General features: G+C 53.6%; 1 protein-coding gene across 1 annotated transcript in view; it reads right to left on the bottom strand.

Moving 5' to 3' along the window:
* The window catches only part of PLCG1 (phospholipase C, gamma 1), a 49,742-nt gene extending 25,766 nt beyond the window's left edge, over nucleotides 1–23,976 (bottom strand). The window contains exons 1-2 of the mRNA XM_010584101.1: nucleotides 23,775–23,976; nucleotides 510–662 (exon numbers count right to left, since the gene is read on the bottom strand). Coding sequence (XP_010582403.1) covers nucleotides 510–662; nucleotides 23,775–23,976 — 355 coding nt within the window. The remainder of the gene's footprint in view (nucleotides 1–509; nucleotides 663–23,774) is intronic.
* Nucleotides 23,977–24,006: the final 30 nt, after the last annotated feature.

Below are 24,006 nucleotides of genomic sequence, written 5' to 3'. Positions count from 1 at the left end.
AAATATAAGGCTGGGTGCTCCAAGTCCAGCTTAACTCGACAGACAAGGGGTTGAGGAAAGCTGAGACCTCAGAGGTACCAAGGCTTCATGAGTTTCTGTTTGCCACTGGCAGTATTTTCTCACTCAGAATTTCTAAGCAGAAGCGAGTGAGATTTTACCACTTCATGCATGGGGCCGGTTACCACAATGCAGCTGATGAACACCAACATGCCAAGCTGAGATAAAACACTTGAAATCAAGCACACATTTGAACTAGGGGCTTCAGTTCACCCAACTTTTGGGTTTACCAGGCAAATTAACTGACTTAACTAGCAGTTCAATGTGTACCCTTCAGGGAACCGGCATCACCTTCTTCCAAAGACACCTCCTCGGTGTGGTGAAAAGAACGTCTGCCCAGAGATATGTTCCAGCTCACTCATGGAAGGATGCATCAGAAGTTTGGGTCCTGTGGTGATGTAGTGCTTGCCCAACCCTGCCCTGGCACAGCCCCAGGGCCACAAATGCTTTACCTTGCAAGCTGAGGGTCTTCAGCCGGAATTCTGTGCCATAGAGGACAACAAAGCAGTGGGACTGGTCCGGTCGGAAACATGGATCCTCCTGGTACCGGTCAAAGTCACGTGAGTTTTTTCCTGGACGAATCTCTTTGATTTCACGAATATCCACTAAGAGAAAGGGAAAACAAAAGGGGAGTTCAGCTAATAGCTTGAAATTCCCATGAAGATGGAAGAGAAGGAAGGGCATGGATAAAGTGGTTTCAGTCATCTGAAGAGCTGGATCACCACCCATTACATGATGGTAGACCCAGGCCTACGGCACTGGGGTACCAGGCTCTGAACAGCAAACTGTGCTTCCCTGGCTATGCTGGAAAGCAAGGATGTGACGGCTGCCCCGGCCCAGGCAGAGAGCTGCCAGACATCCAAGGACAGTGGGGAGGTGCTAGGGATGGTGTCTTGTAGAAGGGCTCACTGCATTCAGGCAACAAGTGACCATCACAGCAGCCTCCCAGTCCTCTCCTGCCACTGCTGATGGCATGGGCTGAAGAGGCACCCAGAGTTCTAGCACAGCATCGCCAGTCTGGTCCTCAGCACAGGTGCCAGGTCCTCCCTGAGAAGCTGCCCACACTTCTCACCTCTGACAAGCCCTTCAAGAGCCCCAGCTTGCTCCTCAACCTTTCAAAGCAGGACGGAGATCTTACCGCTTATCTTGCACATCTCTCTTGCGGCGTGCATGTGGTTGTGCATGCACACAAGCCTGTAAGCACAGCCCCTTCTTACCGGTTCCCTAGGAAGCCTTCCCAGCCACCCCCACTGCCCCTTTCACCTCTGTGTCCCCCAAGAACAGTTGGGTGTCTCACCCACGGCAATCCCCAGGCACGATGAGCAGAGGGCAGTGCTACCGCTACTGCAACCTCCTTTGCCCTTTAGCTTCACACCTCACACTTTCCTCTTCCTCCACCCAACACACACCTGCAAACTGCACTTTTTTGCTTTTGTCTTTCAGGACAGCAACTTTTTTTTTTTTTTTAAAGAAAGCTTTTCTACAGTAGAAAAGGGCACAGCCTCCTGCCCAGCTGGATGAAATCCTGTTTGCAGCTACCACAACTTACTAACACCATAGATTTAAGATCCACTCCTCTGCAAATTCAAGTTAGATACTGAAACTTGAGTTGATTCTTTGTTTAAACAACTTGATGGTGCCCCTGCCTCCCCCCTCCTCACTTTCACCCTAAATTATGTCTGCATTTTCTAGCATCTCCCCCCTGCCCCGTTCGGATCCTCCCAGCTCCTCTGAGCAGTACCAGGATGCCCAGGGCAGTCCCTGCCTTCACACACATGCCATCTTCACCAAGAAAACTCTGTCCTTCCCTAGCCAAAGAGGGTTGAAACGTTCATCACCTCTGGGTGGTGTTCAGAAGGCCACAAAAGAAAGCACAGTGCAAGGATCAACCAAGCCCAAACTCTGGAGATCCAGTTGTGATGAATCTGCCACAGCTCTAGAGCAGATTTGACTGCAGCAACCCCCACCATGCTTCCAGGCAGAATCCGCCTCCCCACCTTACTGCCAAAGACCTTCCAGAGAGAAAACATTAGAAAAAGCATGAAAACAGCCAAATCTCTGGAGGTCATTTGAATCGGAGACACCACCAGGGAGGTCTGGTATCAACAACTTAAACATACGCAAGCTGCTGGTCAGAGCTAGAGCTGAGGGAGGTGGGATAACAGCTCAGGCCTCCCACCTCTCACAGTTTTGTACTGTACACATAAAATGAGTCCCATGGGCTTTATTTAAAAAAAAAAAGGCTTCTTTTTGAACCTGTGGCAGTGGCAGAGGGGGTTATTGTCAGGGGGCAAGCCCAGATTGCAGAAGAAAGCTCAGTGAGTTGCATCTCTCACCAGATGGGAGACAGCAGGATCCTGGGTCATGAAGCTGGTAATTCAGTTGGGCAGCGTGTTACCCTGGCCAGGGCTGGGGCTGGTGACTCCAGGGAGCTGTGCTTATGTTTATTATCCTCATGCACATCCATAATGTCAACATGCTTCCTCCAGGGAATGGCTGAAGAGGGCAAGATGAATGGCAAGCAACCAAGCCGTGGTCAAATGAAACCCCCAGATGGTGCCCACCAGATGATGGCTCTGGCAGGGCAGGCAGCACCACCATCACATCAGGCTTCTGGGGCACAGGGACAGCATCGTTCTGAGGATATTCCTTAGGCTATAGGGCTGGTGTCACACCTCAGCAGCTGTCCCTGGTAGGCCAACCCAAAGGTGACCAAGCGTAAGGCAGCAGTGTGACCACAAGGGACAGCCCAGGGTGGCGAGAGCTGACCCAGGCAGGTCTTGGCAGTGGATGGTGGGACAAATCCAGGCCTGGGGCTGGCGAGGAGGCAGACCTGACTGGCTACACATGCGGGTGGTGAATCTGATGGTGCAGCTGCAACATCAACCTGGCAGCTTCAGCTGTGGCTCATGGAGAAGAGGAGCAGCTAACTCCAATCAGCTACCTCGGAGCTGTGCGCCTCTGCAAACGGCAGCTGTGAGCATGCCAGAGCATTAAACGCCAAGCCAGGAGAAGGACCTGAAGATATGCTGGTAAGGGAGCATCTTGCAGCCTCCCTCCCCAGAGGAAATTCTGGGAAAAGACTCTCATTGCCATAAACCAAAGAGAAAATAACAACAGCAACAAGAAAAAAAACCCCAAACACAACAAAAAACACCAAACGCAAGAATCTTTGGTTCCTGGAAAAATAGTTTCTTAAATGCTCGGGGGAATCAAATAACAACATTTCTGAGTCACGTTTCCAAAGCAGATGATGCTTCTGAGCAATGCGGGACGGAGATTACTGCAAACCTGGTGTGTAATTCTTCCCAATTAAACTCCACTTACAGCACTCACTGTGGATCAACTCACCTTTCATTTCAAATTTACTGCAGTTTAAAACTAGACAGAAATGTGACCTGCTCCTCACCCACAGCAGCAGCTGACAGCAAGCACTGAACTGCATCGCGAGAGATGATGCTCACTTGAAACGAACACCACGGCAAGCCAGACATAGGGCTTGACTCTGGGGGGACTCGTACACCTGACACGAGGAATGTGGGATCCTCTCTCAGCAGGATGCAATGTGCAGCACCATGGGTGCGCATCTGGAGACGATGGCAGCCCGCTCATTGCCTGACACGGGACATATCCAGACTGACCACTGCAATAACCCTCCAAAGCTCATCAACTTGGGACAAGAGCACAGACAGACCCAGTTCCCTGGGGCTGCAAAGGGAGGACAGACAAGCTCCCTAAAATAAGCAAGGGTGTGACTTTCAAAGGCATCACCTACCCTTTGGAAATAAGCTGGCTAGAAGTTCAAACATTAGCACGCCCTGCCGTAACCTGCCCATGTGCTCACATCCTTAGTGACACAGCATGTTATTTTAGCCCTTAAAAACCTGTATCACAGTTAAGGTCTTTGCATCCAGGACATGCACAGCAGGGCTGAAGACTAATCCCGTCTTTGAAGGATGCAGGGCTTGACAACACAGTGGGGAAAGAACTGGCAGTTGGGTTTTCATAGTAGTTTACCAGGCAGTAACTACTGAAGGAAGGTGACAAAATTTTAATGGCCTTCCTTTGCATCACGCTGCAAGCATCCCATCTCTACTTTGGGATGCCGCAGCATGCTAACTATGCCCTGCACTCACCTCTCGCTGCATGGAGAACCGGTGGGTTAGTAAGTAGTAAGACAGAGCTATTGTTACAAACTGCATACCTAAAATCCACCACACAATGGGGAGAGCCCTGGAGCAAGTGAGGTGCTTATCAAAGACAGAAGCACGCAGGGAATTCCTAGGGTGAAGGGCAGCCTCAGTGAGGACCATGCACCTGGAGGCAGCAGGGCAAAAACCTCCAGCCCACGCATGCTTGCAGCTGCTTGCTCATCTCTCTCATCCTCCCAAACATGCCTGCATGTGCCGGGGAGAAGGCAGTTTAGGATTTGGTTTGTGCAGCTCTCTTCTTGCCGCAGAGCAGCAGATCAGCCTCTCGAACCCCGCTTGTCTCTACTGACTCAAATACCTTCCCGGCCCCCTTGCAGCATGAAAGGAAATGACTCTTAGCAGGAAGAGCGGCAAGCGCAAATGCCACCATCCTGACCAAGCAAGTGCTGAAACGCTGCTTCCCTGCACCGACCCCTGCCTCCCTCCCACCACAGGTCCTCCCTCCAGCACCCCTCTGCCAGCACAGGACCAGGAGCCACCGTGCACGGGGGAAGGAGAGATGAAGACGTCTTGCTGCACCTCAGGTCTTGCTAGGGTTCCCTCTTGCTGATTTTGCTTGTCAGCTCCGCCAGTTGCTGCAGCTCCTGGGGGTAACCCCAGCTTTGCACAGCACCAGCCGGGGCCCGCTGCCGCAGGAGCGCACAGCTGAGTGGTGCAAAACCTGCTCCGGGTGGGTTTTGCAGCCTGGGCTGAGCACTGCTCAACCTCAGCCTTGCTACCAGCAGAAAGCCTGCAGGCAACCTTGTGACCAGCTTGCGGGCCTGCAGGCAACGGAGGCAGAGCCTACAAACCCCATCTCCCCTTGCCCTCCCGTGGCTCGCACTAACTCCTCTCTCCCACACCCGGGTGCCACTCTCCCCATCCTCCCGCCTGTCCCCACCACCACCAGGGCCGGGCACGTTATTCCAGACAATAAACCGAACTCCAACCCGTAACTATTTCCACTGCAGCGTGCAAGAGCCCCAAGTCAAACACAGCCATCTCCACACACCCCAGCCACCTTCCTGCGGGTAAACAGGAAACCCAGCGCCCACGACAGCCTCCCTGCCCTCCCAGGCTTGGGCCACCTTTGTCTTTTAATCGCCCCCCCAGCACGCTCCCATCGCGGTTGCTGCAGCAAGTGCCGTTGGCTGCTGATCCCATACGCCTGGATCTGCTCGCCAGGGCCTGCGTTTACTCGGGCAGAGCCCTGCGGCTGTGCGAACCTGCAGGGAGGGTTGTGGGGGGAGCCTGGACCCCCCAGGGCAGGCAGGCGGGCAGGCAGGGGAACCTGGCAGCCAGCCTTGAGCAGGGACTGGAAATTTAAAAGGAGAGGGCAGACGAGTGGAGGCAAGCTGGAAGCGCAGCAGAGGTTCCCTATGAGTGCAATGAATGGAGAACTGCAGAGCGCACGCTGGAAATGACGTCTAACCACCGCTCTACCACCCCCAGCACCAGCAAGCTCCCCAGGGGAGAGGTGGTGTGGGCTCCATGACAGCAGCCCACACGTCCCACCGTGGGTCTGCACCTTGGGTCCTTGCTGGGAAAGACCTACCAGGGATGCGGCCAAAGACTAGGGGATGAGCGTCTGGTGGGGCCACATCTCCTCCTCCCCAAGCTACCCTCTCCCAGAGCATGCTGTGGAAAGGAGCAGTCACTGCAGAAGGTAGAAACTGGTCTTCATCCCATGCAGACAGTGGCAAGAGGAGGAAGAACTTGGTGCCACAGAGATGGTGGAGGTAGAGGGAAGCTCTCTGCTGGAACATACACCCCGCTGCAGTCTGGCAGGGCTGAGATGTCTCAGAGCAGGGACCAGCAGCAAGCAGGGAGAGATGAGCAGCGGATGAGACGGGAGGCCTGGAGCACGCTGGCCATCCTCCAGCCCTCCCGGGCGGGCGTGCAGGCAGCAGCCAGGAGAGGCTCTGGGAAGGAGGCAGCAAAGCCCATCCAGCCCGGAGATGCTCTAAGCTCCTCACATGGTTCCACGTTGCAAGCTGAGCCGTGCTGTGGCCGTGCAAACAGGTTGTGCCCGTCACACCTCCCAGACTTCCCCCCAGCCTACCACTAGCAGAAAGGTCTGGCCCTCCACTTTCCCAGCACTTAAAAAAAAAAAAAAAAGACATGGTCACATTTCTGGGCAAAGAGCCTTCCCTTCAGCAGGAGTGGGTTGCATCAGAAAGAAAAAGCTGACCCCAGATCCACCCCCCGCACCATTTAAGAAAAAAAAAAACAAAACAAAACCCCAAATTACCCTCTGGTTACATGAAAACCAGATCCACCCTTAAAGTCATTTAAAACCGAAACTTCATCCAAGCCTCGTTTAACCGCTGATGGATAGGGTGTTGTAACGTGTAAGGATAAAGACACCCTGGAACGGGCTCCAAGGATTGCAAAATCTCCACCTCCACAGGATTTTTGGAAAGATGTAAAACTGATTAAATTAAACAAAAAAAAAAAAAGCTGACAAAAAGAGTGTTTAGCCCAGATTACCTTCCAGGATGGATTTATCAGGGACAGCCTCTAATAAAACTGCCTCAACAAGCATCACTCGGTGCAGCGTGTCTCCTTGGGGACAAACGGTGCAGTGACAGCCACATGGTCACTCCCAGCCCAGCTCGACCTTAGCTGGCTGACACAGACTGATCCTGCCCCGGAGCAGCAGCAAAGCCTCCAGGCTACTCACTCTGGCAACGGAAAAGAGTTTAAAAAAAAAAAAAAAAAAGCCTTCCTGCTATTTAACATTGTGGATCCCACTGAGCACAATCCTGTGGTCATCCCCAGCTTTCCCATCACTGCAAGGGGCGCTGGCCAGTCAGGCCCCCAGGGAAAAGCTACCGAGGCAGAAAGAAGAAAAAAAAGACACAACTTATATATGCGCATGTGGGTAAAAATAAGAGAAATCTATTATGCAACAGCACGGAGAATAAAGTAGCGCCATCTCCCTCTTAACATTTCAGTGGAAGCCCCCTGAAATGGACATTCAGGCCAGCACTAGATATCAGGAGCTGCAGGAGTCTGGAGGAGGACCGCAGCCAACCTTCTCGTGCTGGTGTTCACCAGCTGGTTTATCACTCCACGAGCAATCCTGCCCAGCCCGGGGCTGCTCCGCACCCACTCAATGCTTCGGATTTGCTGACTGCAACCCAACACCGCTCAGGAAAAAAAAAAAAAAAAAAAAAATCCAACCAAAAATCCCCAATGATTTCAGGGGAACAGTCAAGCGTGTGCTAAGTGCTTTGCTGGACAGGGGCCAGAGCCTTCAGCACCTCGCAGTCTGGAGCCCCGTTGCCTGCCCTTTACTGTTTATCAAGCCCCTTCTGCCTGCAAAGCTCCGGGCGAGCCCGGCTTTCGTCCACGCATGGATCCATCCCTGCGTCCATCGGGGATGCTGGAGGAATCAGACAGACAGTAACTATCTGAGCTTGAATTTGGCTGGACTGCAAAAATTAAGGCGGCTCTTACAAAAGGCACACTGCATTCATAATAATGCAAAAAAGTGGGGTCCTCCACTTTATATCCCCTCCGCAAGAAGCAAAGTAGTAACCCCAACCTATTAAAAACATATTTCAGAGGGAAAAGCTGTGAGTCTCTCATTAGTATAGGTTTTCAGAGTGATGATAGCTCAACCTCTCAACCGCACAAGCTTCCCTTAATAGAGGAGACTAAGGCAGACAGTGTAATGGTGAATTAAATATCTCTGCACAGAGACGCAGCGATGAGGTTACTGCATCCTCCTCCCAGCCATGCTCACTGCTGCGCCTGCCATCAGCATTGCTGTGCATCAGCTATCAGGTTTCCGAAGGACAATCCCATGCCATTAACAGATGGCTTATCCATCCAGACAGGACAACAAGAAACCAGCTGAGGCCTCTAATTTGACCTTACTAATTTTTTGGAGGGCAGGAGGCTGAGGCATCCGTAGAGGCCAACATAAACACCAAACCAGCAGTGCCCTGTGCCCCAGTGAATCCCTCATCCTCTGTGAACTAAAACTGGCCATGCTGCCCTTTTAACTACTGTCCCAGGGAGGGACACAGCCACCCTAGCGCTCAGGGGACCATCGGGTCCTACTGCTCTTGTTGCTGCAACATGCAGGTACCTCTCCTGCCTCAGGAAAAGATGCAGGTAAAGCTATTTTCCCCTCCAGACTCAGCTCAGTTGTGTCTCGGGTTGCTCCAGCAAATTGCTTCATCTCAACTGCTACCTGTATCAGCAAACAGCAATTTTTGCTCTGAGCCACTGCATTTTGCTATGAAGCAACTGTTACATTAGCTCTACCCCAGAAGCAGCAACAACTGCACCAGAAAGCACCTTGGGAGGGAAGATGCTGGGAAAAAAAAATAGCTCAGTGGGCTGGAGATGGGACAACAGGGAGCTCCCCTTAGCCAGGATGACTGGGACTAGCCTGGATCCCAGCTCAGATCCTGGCTCACCTCTCAACGATCTCCGTCAATCAGCGTCGAGCAGGAGGGTTTGGCAGAGAGCTTAAATGCCGCCCTGGGAGCCAACACCTCTGCCCAGGTGCCGGCAGCGCACACCGGGCAGCCCACGCAGGGCACGCAGGGACGCGCCGGCTGCTTTGCGCAGCTGCTGTGTGGGCACCGGTGTTTCCTGCCCGTGCCTCCGGCTGCCGCTGCCTCCGCTGCACCCCTGGGCCACGTGTCCTGCGGCTTCTGAGCTCCAGTTCCTCCCTCCCCTGTCCCCCCCCCCCAAATCCTTATCAACTGCAGAGGAAACTAGAGGAGATGCGCAGGGAGATTAGGAGATGCTACGCAGCTGCATCACTCTGCGGGTCAGAGGAGAGGATGCGAGGAACCGCCCTTCCCTCCTCCATCCCACCCACCCACGCTACGGGCTGGAGCAGAGAGGCAAAGGTTCTGCCCAGACGTCACCCTGCTCCTACAGGGCACTGTGGGCTTCTCCCCAGGCTGACCCAGACCCTGCTGCTCCACCAGCTTTAGCCTCACACAGGTGGCCTTCAAGAGCTCACGAACACCCTCCCAGTGCTAGAAGCAGAGATAGCCGTAGGCTGGCAGCTGCCTGTCCTGTATCGTCAGCACATCTCTCCCGCTTACTCTCAGCTGCAAGAAAACGTAAGTTAAAAAACCAAAGCTGATCCCCCAAGTGAGTGAAGCAGGATGCTGTTATCTCACAGCCTCTGCCCACAGCCCAGCCCAGCCGGGGGACGTAAAGGCTGGCAGTTTCCACCCTGCTGGTCTCAGCGTCCCAGGGACAACTTCACACTCAGACCCAGCTGGCCTGAGCCACCTCCCTGCCAGCACTGCCACCGCATCTGTCACCACCGCAGCTGAGAAGGTGGCACTGGACCCACCTCTACCCCAGGTGGGCTGCATGACCTTGGGCAAAGCACTCCAGCTCATTCCCCAGCCTCCGCTGCACAGCCCCCTTGGTTGTACCCCTGGAGCTGTGGGGACAGAGAGAGCATGTCACCGGGGGAGCCCAGAGCCCAGAGCCCACATGAGCCCAGAGCACCTGCTACAAATGCCACACCGGTATGTCCATCCCAGAGCCAGACAAGAAACCACAACAGCAGGTAAAGCAAAAGAGCAGGGGTGGGACACTGATGCTGAGATACTGTCACTTGTTGCAGTCACCGCCTAAACCTCTGAAGAAGCACCAGGAGTCCCCCAGTCCCGAAATCCTTCTACATCCCACGAGCAGCCCTGCCTCCGGGCACCCACAGCTAACACCTCTCCAACAGGGAGAGGGAGGAAGAGAGGCTTGGGAGAAATGGGGCAGGATGCATTGGGGGATGTCTCCTACCCAATATCAGCTAATGGCCAGCAGTTAATTAGCAGGGTTATTACAGGGACCCACCCTCCCAGAGGGACCAGCTCTCCACTCTCCCGGCTGCTGTCTCCCCTCAGGCTGTTTTGATGCCAGCAGGGCCTTTGGCAGGCGTGTTTGCAGGGCACACGGGGGGCTTGCTGGATGCAAAAAGGAAGTGTTGGCCCAGTCCTGCAGCCAGGCTCTCCTCCCTGAGCAGATGAACTTCTTGTATGGGATGCTATGCTCCCGCTGACTCTCCCAGTCCCCACCAAGCTTTCACCCAAGTCAGTGGAAATGGAGCATCCCATTACAAGCTGGTCACTGGGGCTCCCTTCACAGCCCAAGGAGGGATGGGCATTTCAGTCCAACCCTACACAAGCATACAAGGTAGGTGGGAAGAAACTTCTTAGAAGACACATCTCTTCCACAACAACTGGAGAGAGCACATCTGGCCCATGCCTCTTCTCTGGGGTGGCCAGCAGGGAACACTGCGGGAATAGTGAAGAACAGAGCGAGCCCATTTGATATCTCCCCCCAGATACCCTCCTACCATCCAACACTTTGCAGTTTGGGGTCTCTCTTAGAGGTTATCTTATCTGTCTACAGTAGGGCGCGGGCACCCAACTTTAGGACAGCTGCTATGAGGAGGGGTGAACTCCAAGCAGCATGAATAGTCTGCAAAGTATGAAAGCAGAGTCACAGTTCATGATGCAGAATTCACCCAGCACAGCACTGGGTCTGGGAAGCACAAACATTCCCCTTGCTGGACACCAGCAATCCCAAGGGAGGGAATGACACCTCACCCTGTCCCTACAGCGTAGCCCTGTGAGGGTAGTGGTGGGGAGACAGGCAACTAGATGGCAAACACCAGGCGAGAGCCCCAGCGATCCCTCTCCCGGGAGGCTTCGGTGCTCCCTCTTGTCCTCCACGGAAATTTTGTCTGTGTGAAGTTGTAGGGTTTTGTACCAGGATTTCTGGATTCTACCAAACCCCAGGCTGGGCACCCAGGGCTGCTGGTCATATCTACTCTAATCTGCAAGGCTGGCACCCATGACAGCCCTGGACTTATTGCACCTTCACTACACAGGACATGGGAACACATTTCCACCCCAAATACAAGCAGAGCTACTCCCACTAGGGTAAAGCCCCGGTTTCTGCTTGCACAGATGCTGCTCTGAAGAAGTTGGTGTCCCTTCCCCAGATGAATTAAGGCTGGCGGCAGCCAACGGAGCTACCCTTAAGTCATCAGCCTGGTCTGTTTGAGAGGCTCAAGCTTCCACTGACTCAAATGGAAAGGGGAAGCTCAGCACCGGTGCTTCTGGACAGACAGTCTGCCTAGGGATGGCTCTGTAAGCCACCCCCAAGGTGACCTTTTTCCTGTGTGGCATCAAGGGCTCCATCCCCCTCAGCCCTGCCTGAGCGAGAAATGTAATGACCTTACAGAAGCATAATAAAGCGGTGGGAGGATGGGGGAAGCTGAAGGTCTGCGAGCACAGCTCCTCCAGCCTGCCTCTCCCGCTCTCCCTCCCTCCCAGGCAGATGCGCAGCAGTAAGGAGATCTGAGAGGTACTGCAGAGGGCAGGGATGGATCGATGGGGGCACCCAACACAGCCCTGTGTCTCGGCATGGAAGGGGGTGAGACGCTCAAGGAAGCTGCTCCCTGGGCAGGTATCTCCTGTCAAAGGGCCCAACAGGGAGCACTTCTGTGCAACTTCCCCACATCCCTCTCCTTGAGATTACAGGGTCACTGAAGTCCCCGGACTCTCAGCCAGCTGGAGGACTCCTACTCACTGCCAGCACTGCCTGAGTGGGGAAGCGGATGGGACCAAGCAGATTGGCAAAAAACAAGCAAGAAAGAAGGGCAGACATGGCAATCCAGAGGTTCCTGAGTGCACAAGGCAGTCGAAGGCACAGCTTACCAGCTTACAGCCTGACAGCCGGGAGCTTGGCAGGGACGATGAGCAAGCCCTGGCAGAGGTGGATCTGGGGACCTGGGTGTCCAACAGCAGTAAGCTCTCCTTGGAAGTCTTTGGGGATTTCTGCACCCAACATAGATGCCTTCTTGCTTCTTTCATGCCTGGGGAGTAATGCCCCACCACAAAGCAAATGGAGACAAGAGTGACCACACACTGTCCCCAGGACAGTACAGGAGTGAAAACTGAAGGACAGAAAAGATCTGTCACACTGGCAGCAAATGCCGGTGACATTCAGATGCCATGACTCAGTTTTCACCCATCCCACCAGCCGATGCAATCAAGTTTCCGTGACAGCAATTTAACAGCAAAGATGACTGCTGGCCAGGCCATTCAATGGGCAGCAGGGAGATGGCTTGTTCCTGTCCCTGCCAGGACTTGAGCTCTTCAGTGTCAGGGTAAAGCTGGGAAGAGAAGAACAGGATAAAGATCCCATCTGCTGCTGAGCCATTTGAGGTCACCACAACAGCCTGACCTCTCCCCCTGCCATGCTCAACTCAAAAGCTCTTTTGAGACAGCAAGGACTGAGTATTCACTAAAGCACAGATGTGATTTCCAGATGTGTGCCCTCCCCTAGATCTGCCTGTGTGCCATTATCTGTGGGAGGGGCCCCAGAGGGCTGTACCGTCTCCACCGATAGTGCAGGGAGTAGCTGAGGCACTTTCTCGTGTCACCTCCTCCTCAGACTCTCCACGTGAGTCCTTTCCACCCACCGTGCCATGAACCAGAGAAAGAGGCAGACGGAGTTACCAGAGCAGCTGCTGGAAAAATCAAACCTGCTCTGTCCCAAAGTGGTTAAAAATGGCAACAATGAATCTCCTCTTCCCTTTTCACCAGTTTTGCTCTATCTGCACTAACCACAATAGGACCACTGACGGTGCTGGCTTCACCTTCCATCACCAAGGCAAGTGTATGGTTGATAACCAGTCAATGGCATCTTCTTACAGCATCATCCAACCGAAGTTCCCCAGGCACTGAGCAGATACTACTTAAGCCACGCACTGCCCTAGCAGGAGACATTATCTTCAGTTTACGTGGGAGAAGCAGGAGCTCTTGGTGATGGTCTTCACACCAGGCTCCTCTACCACTTTTTCCTTTGTTTTTTCCTTAATGACCTTACCCAGGATTTGTTTGGTCCTCAGAACTTGAGACCTCCTCCTGCTTGCACACCGACCTGCTCCATGGTTCATACAAAACCTCATGTGCCAATGCTCCAAAATTTCATGCTCTTATCTCTAGGCCTTTTCATAACAGGCCCAGAGCCTGAGCTGTTGGGGATTACAAGGACCATACTCCAACCAGCAGCAAGACCAGGCTGACACAAGGCATTAAATGACATACTAGAGGAAAAAAACCCAAAAGATAAAACCATTTCTGCTGCTTTGCTGAGACTTAGAGCCAAGTTGTGTCCCAGCAGAGCCAACTCCCTGCTGCCCAGCAAGCCTGGGGAGCCCAGCACCACTCAGGGTCTGCTCTGGGACCTGGGACAGCTTTTTGGTCCTCTGAAGTTGAAGAGGCCTGAGAGCTGGCAAGGATTGGCAGGACAAGGACTGCAGGCTCAAAGGAGGGGGTGGTATCCAAAATACCCCAGGATCTTGGCCAGAGGAACCAGAGGTGGATGAGTGATGCCTGCAGGACAGGCGCTCGCAGAGGTACCATAACGTGTGAGCAGGGGTACCAAAGCATGGCAGCTTGGAGAGACGAGGCAGCAGGCTCTCTGCTTCTGCTCTGGTGCAGCCCAGAAGCACAAGAGCCTTGCCCTTCACTCGCGCTGAGAAGGACCACGTCAGGCAGTGCCTGAACGCTCGGCAAACAAACCGAGCCAACCCCTACCCCACCTCTCCACCAGCTGGAAAGCAGATTTATGGGGTGCAGATTTACAGGGCAGGATGCCAAGGGGGTTAAAGTCCTCTGGGACATCCTGTGCTCCTGACACTGCTGAGCCCCTGCCCACAGCCACCCCAGTTATCTGACCTGGCTTACAGGCTGGGGACCGCATGTGTGGAGACACCCGCGGGAGAGGGTGAGGAGGAGAGATGGATGAAAGATGCACCGGCACATGCAGGAGGGTTGTCATTTAATCATAACATCACCCGGCACTTCTGGGAGCAAGTAAACAGGAAAAAGACTCTCAAGCAGCTGCTCTACTCAGCGTCCCCGCGGGGCACACAGCCTGCCGGGACAGCCTTCCTTGACGTTCCCTCTCAGCGATGATTTTCAATGCTGGCCTGTCCAGCCCTAGTACGGATAGATGCTCAAATGGAGCAGGATGCGGCCCCGCACAGCACAAGCCTGCTAGGAGAGGAGCAAGGTGCAAGTCAGGGAAGCCCCAGCAGAGACAGAGCAGCTCACGGTGTCAGGAGGCAGCAGAGCAGCCACAGCATCGCTGTATGCCAGCGAGAGCGCAGTGGCCCTTCTGCACCCATCCCTCCAGATGCCGTGATCCCAGCAGCACAGTGGGATGGACCGCAGCATGGTGACCGTGCATCCAACTCCTCGGTGATGGATTTTGAAGTTAGAGGGAAAAGGCAATCCAAGGCAGCCTCTATCCCTGAGGACATTTCACTCTGTGGGTCACTCCCCCAAGGGCCACGGGTGGAAAGGCAGCAGTGACCACATCTGTGGGAAGGCAGCAGTCCTGCACGCACCCTCGTACGGGGGTGAGCAGAGAGGCTGAGCTGCAAACACGAGGCAGCAGAGCTCTGGGCGTGATGATTTCACGTGTCAAGGCAGGGAAAAAAAAAAAAAAAGAAAAAGAAAATAAATGCATTTGTAATGGGTTGGGGAATAAAAACAACCCGTAAGGCACAGTCCTGCCCCTTCTGCTGTGGCTGTTAGCCATTTCATCCTCAAGGCCAGCGGACAAAGTCAGCTCAGCAAAGCATCCCATTCACGGAAGCTCACGTGCTGGACCCCGACCTTTGCCGGGCCAATTTTAAAACAACAATGTGGGTTTGCCTGCCTGCGGGTGGCCAGGTGTGCCTTGGGGCACCGTATTAACAGCACAAGAAGACAGGATTGACCAAAACCTCAGAACCACAAGTGTTTGCAAACAGAAGGTAGGAGCTGCAGAGGAAAGCAAGGGAGAGGTCTGTTCCAGATTCTGGAAGGCTTTCCACAGCTCTCCAGCCAGCCCAATTCTACACCCCCAGCTCCAAATCGAGCTGAAGAGCCACCAGACCACACAGGCAGCAGAGATGAAGCTGAAAAGCAGTTTGAAAATCACAGAGACTTTCAGAGTATGGGCTGTCAGCATCGTAAAGCTCTGCTGACTTCTACAGATTTAGAGTTGCCAGCTTCTGCTAGAGACGACAGCCCTTGGCCTTTTGGGTGCTCACAGTGCTCCACAATCATATGTCTTCCTGCCATCTGATATATCAAGGTGTTTGATATGCGACGGGGATATATTAAGAGGCAGCAAGGTGCCCAGAGATAAGGAGAGCTGAGACAGGAGGGACGAGCCCAGCACAGCCGTTGGGCAGAAGCAGACAGCCCTGCCAGCAGCAACAAGTACTGGGGGATCTTCAGAAAGGCAGAAAATTCTCAGAAATGAGGAAGTTTCTCATTTGAATCAATGTCAAAAAGCTTTTCCCACGTAAAACAGCTCTTTGTGCAACAAAAATCCTCAAAACTTAAAAGATTAAAACCATTTCAAAGGAAAGTTTTCCCCCGCACTGCAGAGTCCCTTCAGAAACGGCCGTTGTCACCGTGTCCCCCTCCTGAGGGCTCTCCCAGGTCTGGGAGACACCCTCCCACTGCTGCCTGATGTAACACCTCCGGCAGAGAAATCATGCTCGGTGGAACAGATGAGCAGGGACGTCGGAGCGGAGGAAAAGCCATGAGATCACCCACCCCCGTGCACGGCAGGATACAGTCATTGCACAGAGGATGTGCTAGATATTAAACTGATCCCATACGTGATATTGGCAGGAGAGCTCCAGCAGCAGCAAACATCACGACCAAGTGAGCCGACAAGCCTCACAGGTACGTGTTTGCTGGGACAGTCGCAGCTTTCTGTGAGCATCCCTGGCTGTCAGATACCAAACCATTTTTTCCATACAGCTGCAGGTATCTGTTGAACACACTAACGTTGCTTCTTTTACCCTTCCCTAGATAGGCATGCTTCCAGTCGCTCTATTTCAGCGTCATCGTCCACCATCTGCTCTCCAAGCTTGTTTGGCCAAGGGGAAGAAGGGAGGATGTGGGGAGTAACTTTTCAAAAGCATCGTAACGACTTCAAAATTTAAAGCCTCACTGATTTCTGACTTCTACTGCCCTTAAACCTCAGAGCACACTAGAAAAGAAAAAGTCTTCTCCACTGACTTCAGACATTTCCTTTTATTGCATAACAACGTTCAGCCTGCAGTTTAAACTCAGAGCTGCAGAGGGGTTTTGTGATCGAAGCCCCACACCTCCTCACCACATGCTGCGAGCTCTTCCTGGACTCCCTGCACCCTTCCTTCATCCTGTGCTTTACACCAGGTCCTACCGAACCTGCAACAGTTTGGGAATGGGGTCACAGCACAAGGGGCTCGCTGCAGCCCCAGCCAGGCCACCTGGCTCTGAGAAGCACTGTCACACACCTCCAAACCCAAACCACCAGCCCAGCTTTTGGCTGACCTGCCATTAAGCAGAGACTATCACTGTTGACCCCTTCATCTAAGTAACTATGGCCCACCAACGGTGTGGTCCTGCTGCATTTCTACAGCCATGCAGGACTGGCAATCACCATGCTCGACAGCAGGCTGATCTGGAAGAAGTCTCACAGCTCCTGCCAGCCAGTTTCATGGCCTGGATGAGATGCTCAGTGCAAACTGTTTGCAACGCTGACCCCAGCAGGATCCCACTCTGGCAGAGACAGAGGAGATGGACACACAATCAAATGTGCTCCACTTCCAGCAGCTTCAGAAGTTACTATCCATGGGCTGAGCTGCTGCAGCTGGTCAGGGCAGGACACAAGCAGAAGCTTGTGTGATGTAGCCAAAACTGAAAGGCATTCTCAACCGAGCACTTGTAATCACAGAGCTCCTGCTCCATCCCAATCGTTGGCAAATTTTACATCCTGGCCAGACTGCCCATCACAGTGCAGTGGTGTCACTTGGGTCACTTCCCAAGGGACACAACAGTCCCAGCACTCTCTGGAGGGGAAGGCCCCAGCCAAAGAGCAGTGCCTGAGTTCCCAGCATCACAAAAACTAAATGAAGCCTGCACCCCTGGGGCAACTTGATGGTCAAGCCTGCTCTACCACACGCAACACTTGGGGATGGGGACCTTAGCACTGCTCAGGGATGGGGACTTTAGCATCGACTCCCCCCCAGACTCCTGCTGAGACTGCAGGCGAGCCTCCATCTGCAATCTGCAAGATATGCAGAAGGTCACACGCCTGCTTCGCCCAGGGCCAGGCAACGGGCATCGCTAACAGCCGGCACATCTTCGGGATGTTCGCAGTGCACGCCACTGTGATTAGATAATGGAGCTGAGCAAAGGCTTCACCGATAAGAATGACTACCCCCGCTGTGCAGGCAAGGGAGCTAAAACAAAGAGCAGTAAAAAGATCACAGATTGGGTTGGGTGACTGCTGGCTCAGCTCAGAGATGGGTTAAAAGTCCTGTATGAAATCCCATGAAAAAGCTGCCCCCGGAGATGGGAGGTGACGGCAGCGAGCATGTGAGGTGCTCCTTTGCAAAGCCAGATGTTCAGATCCAGCTTACTCAGATGTTCCTCTCACCACAGATGGTGTCCAGCCAACACGGCTGCCTGCAGGCAGGGAGAAAGCCAAGCCGCATCGCTTCTGCCCTGAAAAACCTGGAGCGCTCAGGCCCTCGGTGTAGGTGAGAAGTAATCGGTCCGACACTACACAAAACCTCTCCAGTATGTTTAAATTAGTGGGCTTAAAACTTGTAAGCCAATACCTTCTACGTGGCAAACAAAGGAACCAGATGGATGGACAATATGGGTGCAGGTACCACAGTGGAGCACAGGTCTCCCAGCTAGCTAACCTCTAGCTGCTCTCTTGGTTGCAGAGAAGCTTTTGAGATGCCGAGGGAGGAGGTAATTTATGACGGGTCTTAGAAGACATTGAGGTCTTCTAACCCACTCCTCCTGGAAGATGCTGCTGAGAAGAGAACAGAGATGACAAAGGGATGTAAAGCGAGGGAAAGAAGCTGTTTCAGTTTGGAGGTGAAGGCAGAATAGAGCTTGTTTGCTTTCCCCAGTTTAACACAAATATCCTAGCAAGCAGGAAGGGGACTGGTAATGACACAAAAAACCCTTCACTCAAGGAAACTCCCACAGCGGAGCTTCAGCAGGGGAAGTTTTAACCATTACGACTGTCACAAGCCATGCTCTCACCTTCCAAGGCACCTCAGGAGCGAGCTCCCACCCTCCCAGCCCTCGCCCGCTGCGAGGGAACGCATCCTGCTCCTATGGGGTGGTGGAGCAGGAGGGGGACCTGCCGCTGCAGGAGCCACCCTGCACCCCCAGAAGATCCAACTCTGAAGTTTGTTTATCTTTGAAATCCATTTCTGGCTTGCTCACTTCTCAAGAGCTCCAAGCCCCTCAGCTTATTCAGATGGCCTCAAAAGAAAAAAAAAAGCCATGCCTCAGTGGACTAACAAAAGAGGCAGGTAGTTGGAAAGGATGAGGCGAGTACAAGCCACTCTTCAGAGTCACTTTGTACTCATATTTTACAGTTCCTGCCTTTTCTTTTGCATAGGCGATGGCTTTTCTCCACCTCCACGGGACTGAGCTCATTTCACTGAAAGCAAGAATGCAACCAGGGTTTTTTCGAGGTGTTCCCCCCCCTCCCTCTCCCCTATAAAACAAACATCTGCTCCAAATTTTCAGCTCGCTCTCTGAACAAACTCTCTGAATTTTCTGATGTGTTTCAAGGCAAACAGATCAATTAGAAGCTGGCCTATAACCCCCCAGCATGTGAAGTTTTGAATGCAAGACCCTTTTATATTAAAAAAAGAATTACGTAACACAGGAAGTTTAAAAAAATAAAAAAAATGCATAAAAGACAACTGACTCGAGGGATTAGCTCTACTTTGCTTTGGGTGATTAACAAAAAGAATAGAAAACTATTAGAGCTCTTCCCATCGTAACAGCCAGGCCCTCTGCAGAGTTGATTAGCAAGAAAGCAAGGCATTGGTAATTAGAGCTGGCTGAAACCCTTTTGGATAAAAACTATTAATTGAAAAAAAAAAAAGAAAAAAAAGACCTTTTTTTGCACAAACCAGGCTTGCACTTTGCACAGTTTCAGTTTTGAAAAAGTACAGGAGAAAGAGGTGACCGCTTTTCAAAGCAAAAGGCTTCCCGCACAGACAAGTTTGCCCTCTCTTCCCCGTTCCTCAGCTGATTCTGCTCATCGAGAGCCACGGCGCTTTGGAGCGAGCTGAAGAGCTTAACAAAGAGCGGAAGATGGGTCCCTTCCAACAGAAGAGGTTCTTCATCTGGGAGCCCAGCTGGCTGGAGCCCCTGCTCTGCCCGCTGCTGAGTCAGAGCTGCTCACGGAGGGGAGGAGTGGGGGACACACACGCTGACAATTAACACACAAGGTCACTCTTTATGCAACGCTCACAAAGAGCTACACAAGGGTCACAAAGCAAGGGGACGAAGAAGAGGGCTGTCACACCGGCAAGGGCTCCCCCCTCCTTTCAGCACCAATGTACCACGACCCCAACACCTCCCAGCTCACGGGCAGCACGAAGGCAAGGCTAGGCAGTTTGACAGTGGCCAACAAGGCTGGCTGGTTGCCTCTGCATCTATAGCATGTCTGGAGATGCCACCCAACCCATCAGACACAAGCTACTCCCCAGTCAGCATCCCTCCGGTCCAATCTCACCATTGTTAAAAGCGCTGTTCAACACTAAGGGCTTTGTCCTTACGTGCCAAAAGCTCCTTCCAGAGCCTAGCTCAGATCCCGCTCGCTTCAGTAAGTAACTTGAAATAAAAGATGTCCCATCACCTCTGAGCACAAGCAGCGTGGCCACTGGAGCTGGCAGCCACACACCCGTTCGGTCAGGGAGAAGCTGTCAGACTGACGACACACCGCTGCTGAGGCATCAAAGGCATGGAGGATGGGGGTTTCCCTGGACTTTCCTCCAGGCGTGCTCCTCTCCAGCGGTGGGGTGACCTGAAGCCTGCTCAGGTTCTGCTCCCCAGTAAGCTCCAGGTCAGCATACACCAGAAAGCCAAGCACCACCAAAATGTAGCTTCTCATGAAGGTGAAGGCAAACAACTGGTTGACTATTGCAACCACCCAGAGTTCAGAGAAGATCTGAAGTACTGACAAGCACCCACAGATCCTGGGGAGGCAGCAGCTCCATGACACCACCCACAGTGATGTCGAAGCTCTGAAACGAGCAGCACCATGCCAAGGAATGATGACTGCAACTGTGCCCAGAAGCCCTCTCCTCCCAGCACACCACAGCTTTAGCCCACATGCCTGAGGTGACCTGGAGAAGAGCCAGCTGAGCCTCTGTCCCCTCGTGCACTGCCTACCACACAGCAGGAGGCTTCCCGAGCTGCAGCCACAGGGGCTGTGCTCTACCCAACAGGGTCAGGTCACCCAGCGCTGCCCACCCCTCCTTGGGACAAATACACATCTCGTTTCTGCAAAATCCTCCAGGTACAGAGAAAGAAGCACAGATCCTCCATGCTAGGGTGGTGTTCATGGAGACAGATATCTCTCCAAGACATGGCCATCTATACAAATGTGCCATGAGTCCGAGACCTCCGTATGTGATATACTATGGATACCCACCTGTTCTGAAATGGATAAAAACCCAGGATCATTCCTACTTAGGCAACTAACTTCTGTCCAGGGGGTTCTGAAGCTCCTTGCTGGTCTCCGTATCTCAAGAAATACAAGAACATTCATTACCAACTCATGAACAGAGCAGTCTTTGACCTGTAGACCCCCAGATATTGTCCGGTAGAGATGCCGTTCCACGTGATGGAACATCTCGCCTCCTGACAGCTGGCTGCTCTCCTCTGCTTATGGCCTCACTCATATTGCAAGTTAGGGCCAAACCAGTACCACCACAAAAAGCAAACCCCAGTCTTCCTGCCAGCCCCAACCTCCCACTCCCCACACCAGCATGGCTTGTCTTCATGGGGAGAACTGGGTCAGCCATTGCTCATGGTTAAAATTACCCTGCACTGAAAGTGATTAGCTTGACTCCAGATCACTTCCCCCTCTGGTTCCTACCACAGCCATGTGAACTCTGTGCAAGTAAAGGCTGGCCTTCAAGGAGGGGATGAGGCAGAAGAGGAATACATCAGTGTATTTGCCACATGAAGCGGAGCTGTCACACACCTGGGTTTTCCCAGGCATCCTTTTTCCACCTAGAAAGCACATCCAGATAAAAATAGGGAAGTTGGCCAACAATCTAGTATTGCTGGCCATTGATCGCATGGCTTTGCCTCGCCTGCTTAGATATGCCGTCACTATTTGTGTACACAAGCAGATATTTCCACCTGGAGCTCCCACGCTTCTGTCCAGGAAGTGTTAAAGCAAAGCTCTACTTCGCAGCCCTGAGAAGGGAGAAGGGCGAGAGAATGGGTGCTGCTCAGGGTGACGGGTGACACCAGAAGAGGGGACTGAGGACAGGGTGAGATGCTCGGGTGCAGAGAGGAGACCATGGGGAAAGCATCCAGCATCAGAGAGATGGGGCTAAAGATATGGCAGCTCTTCAGGCTCACATCCTCTCTCTCCAGCATGGCCCATCTTGCCTCTCGGGAGGGTTGCACGCACTGCAGTAACATCACACATGTTGGGGAGGCACATGCTGGGGAACCCAGAGCCCATGGCCACCAGCCAGCCAACTCACCTGCGGCGCAGCAGAAGAGCCCCAAATAATTTTCCACTGTGACATTTAAAGGAACATGAGGGAACTGGCTGTCCCGTGTTCCCCAACTCTTGCTTTTCTTTTGCTAGAAACCTATAGATTTTCTTATTTTTATAATTTGATCATCTCGGTCCCTGGGACACGTTCTCTGCTTTTACTGATCTGCTCTTGGCTGTCCGCACAGCACAAGAAGTCCTTGCAGCCACAACATTATCATCATCATTACTACCACAATTCTGGTACAGAAGTTAAAGTTCTCTAAATTTCCCTGAAGTTAAGGTCCCAGCCTTACAAGAGCTGCAGCACATGCTTAGGTCTGCCCACAGGAACAATCGCCCGCATAGACATCGGTGGGGACCTCTGTCCCACTATGGGCCATGGACCCACATGGTCTGTAGACACTGCCAGAAGCCAGCACCTCACCAGCAAAACAGATAGGCGCTTTGCCTTAGTTTAAGAACAACTTGAACCCAGGGCTGCCTCTCCTCCCTTTCCCACCACCTCAGAGCTCCTACAAACTACCCTGGGAAAGGTAGAGGGGAGCTTCACGTCTTGGTGATGCTAATGGAGCCCAGGGCTCCTTCCAGATCTGCCTAGAGATGCCGCTGGGCAGAAGCTAGAGGACTCCAAGGGCCTTAAGGCAAACCAAAGCCCCAAACTGGAAACACCAGCATTCTGCGATCATGCCGCAGAGACACGACCATCATCACCATCTCCTTTCTTGATCGGAGCCCTTTCGCGATACTAAAAGCATCCAACCTTTCCACCCTGGGCCAGCAGCACTTGCCAGGAGAGACGACAACCCCTCCACGGCCTCGCTGCGCCCCAGTCGCACCCCTCAACGCGGGGAAGGCTGGTACTAACGTGCCGCCGCACCAAGGCCAGCGCCAGGACTTACGTCACATCGGCCTTCGTGCGTGTCCCCTCTTCCTCGCCTCCAGCATCGAGCAGAGACACTGTCCTCGTGCTGGTGTGCGTGGGGGCGGGAAAGGTAATTTAAGAGAAACAGCAGTAACCTAGGAAACCAACGCCGAGGTTAAAAGTTTCCCAGTGCGGGGCCTCCCTACCCTCTCCCCCTTCCCACCCATCTTTGTGGTTTTCCACTCACATTTCTTACGCATCTTTTCCCCTGCCCTCCTCGTGCTAGAAGTCCACATCACGCGCGGGAAACCGAAGCCAGCGGGCTGCTCTGCCCGTAACTGCACCCACCGCTGCAAAGAGGGTGTGCAGGACCCGGCCCTACGCTGACCGTGCTCCACCTGACCCTGTGCCATCGTCCTTGGGCAGATGCGCAAAGGGGACAAGGGAAGAGCGGGGGCTTACAGCGCAATATTTTGGGTTGCTTTTTCTGCTTTTTGCCCTTTCTTCTCATCTGTTGCTCCAAGACGCAACCCCCAAAGGGCTCAAACTAATGCTGCCTCCTTTTGAGGCTCCCTACGGCTTTTAGGTGCTGTTAGCCAAGGTACCGCCCGGGAAAAGGCACCTAGTTTGTCCCAGGGGAAGTTTGATGCCGAAGAGGGATGCCGAAAGTTGGGAGGCGGCGCTGGGGGTGGGGGCGGCCATGGCGGTACCCGGCCCGCGCATCCCCCGCCGCAGCCGGTTACCGTGCGGCCGGAGGCGGCCCCGGCCAGGGAAACCTGACCCCTTCTCCGCCACCCCGAGCTGACGCCGGGCCCAGAGAGGCTGGGGTTTATTTATTTTTTTATATATATATTTTTTTTTTTACACCTTCCTCCTCCCCACCGAGGCTCGCGCCGCTCTCCGAGCCGGCGAACGGCGGCTCCCCGGGACGGCTCCGGCCGGGGCCGCCCCGCACCCATCGCCCCGAGGGATCCGGAGCCCTTTTCCTCCCCTTCCTGCCCGGGTTTCCCGGCCGTCCCCGTACCGCCGCCCCCCTCCCCGGCACTCACCGGCTCCCTCGATCTTCTCGGAGCCGCGGCTCCAGGTGACCTGCCGCGTCTCCAGCTTCACCTGGAAAGTTTTCCGTTCGGGTCGCTGCGACTTTTTAGAGTAGAAGAGGGTCATGACGGTGCCCACCTCCAGGCTGCGGCAGAGGTGCGCTGCCTCCGCCTCGCTGGGCGCCCCGGGGCCGCTGCCCGGCCCGGCCGCCATCAGCGCCGCGAACAAAGGGGAGCGGGAGCG

Source organism: Haliaeetus leucocephalus, unplaced genomic scaffold (genome assembly GCF_000737465.1).
Source record: "Haliaeetus leucocephalus isolate CR32 unplaced genomic scaffold, Haliaeetus_leucocephalus-4.0 Scaffold933, whole genome shotgun sequence".
NCBI lineage: Eukaryota > Metazoa > Chordata > Aves > Accipitriformes > Accipitridae > Haliaeetus > Haliaeetus leucocephalus.
Note: the sequence above shows the minus strand (reverse complement) of the source record. Positions and strands in the feature narration are given on the sequence as shown.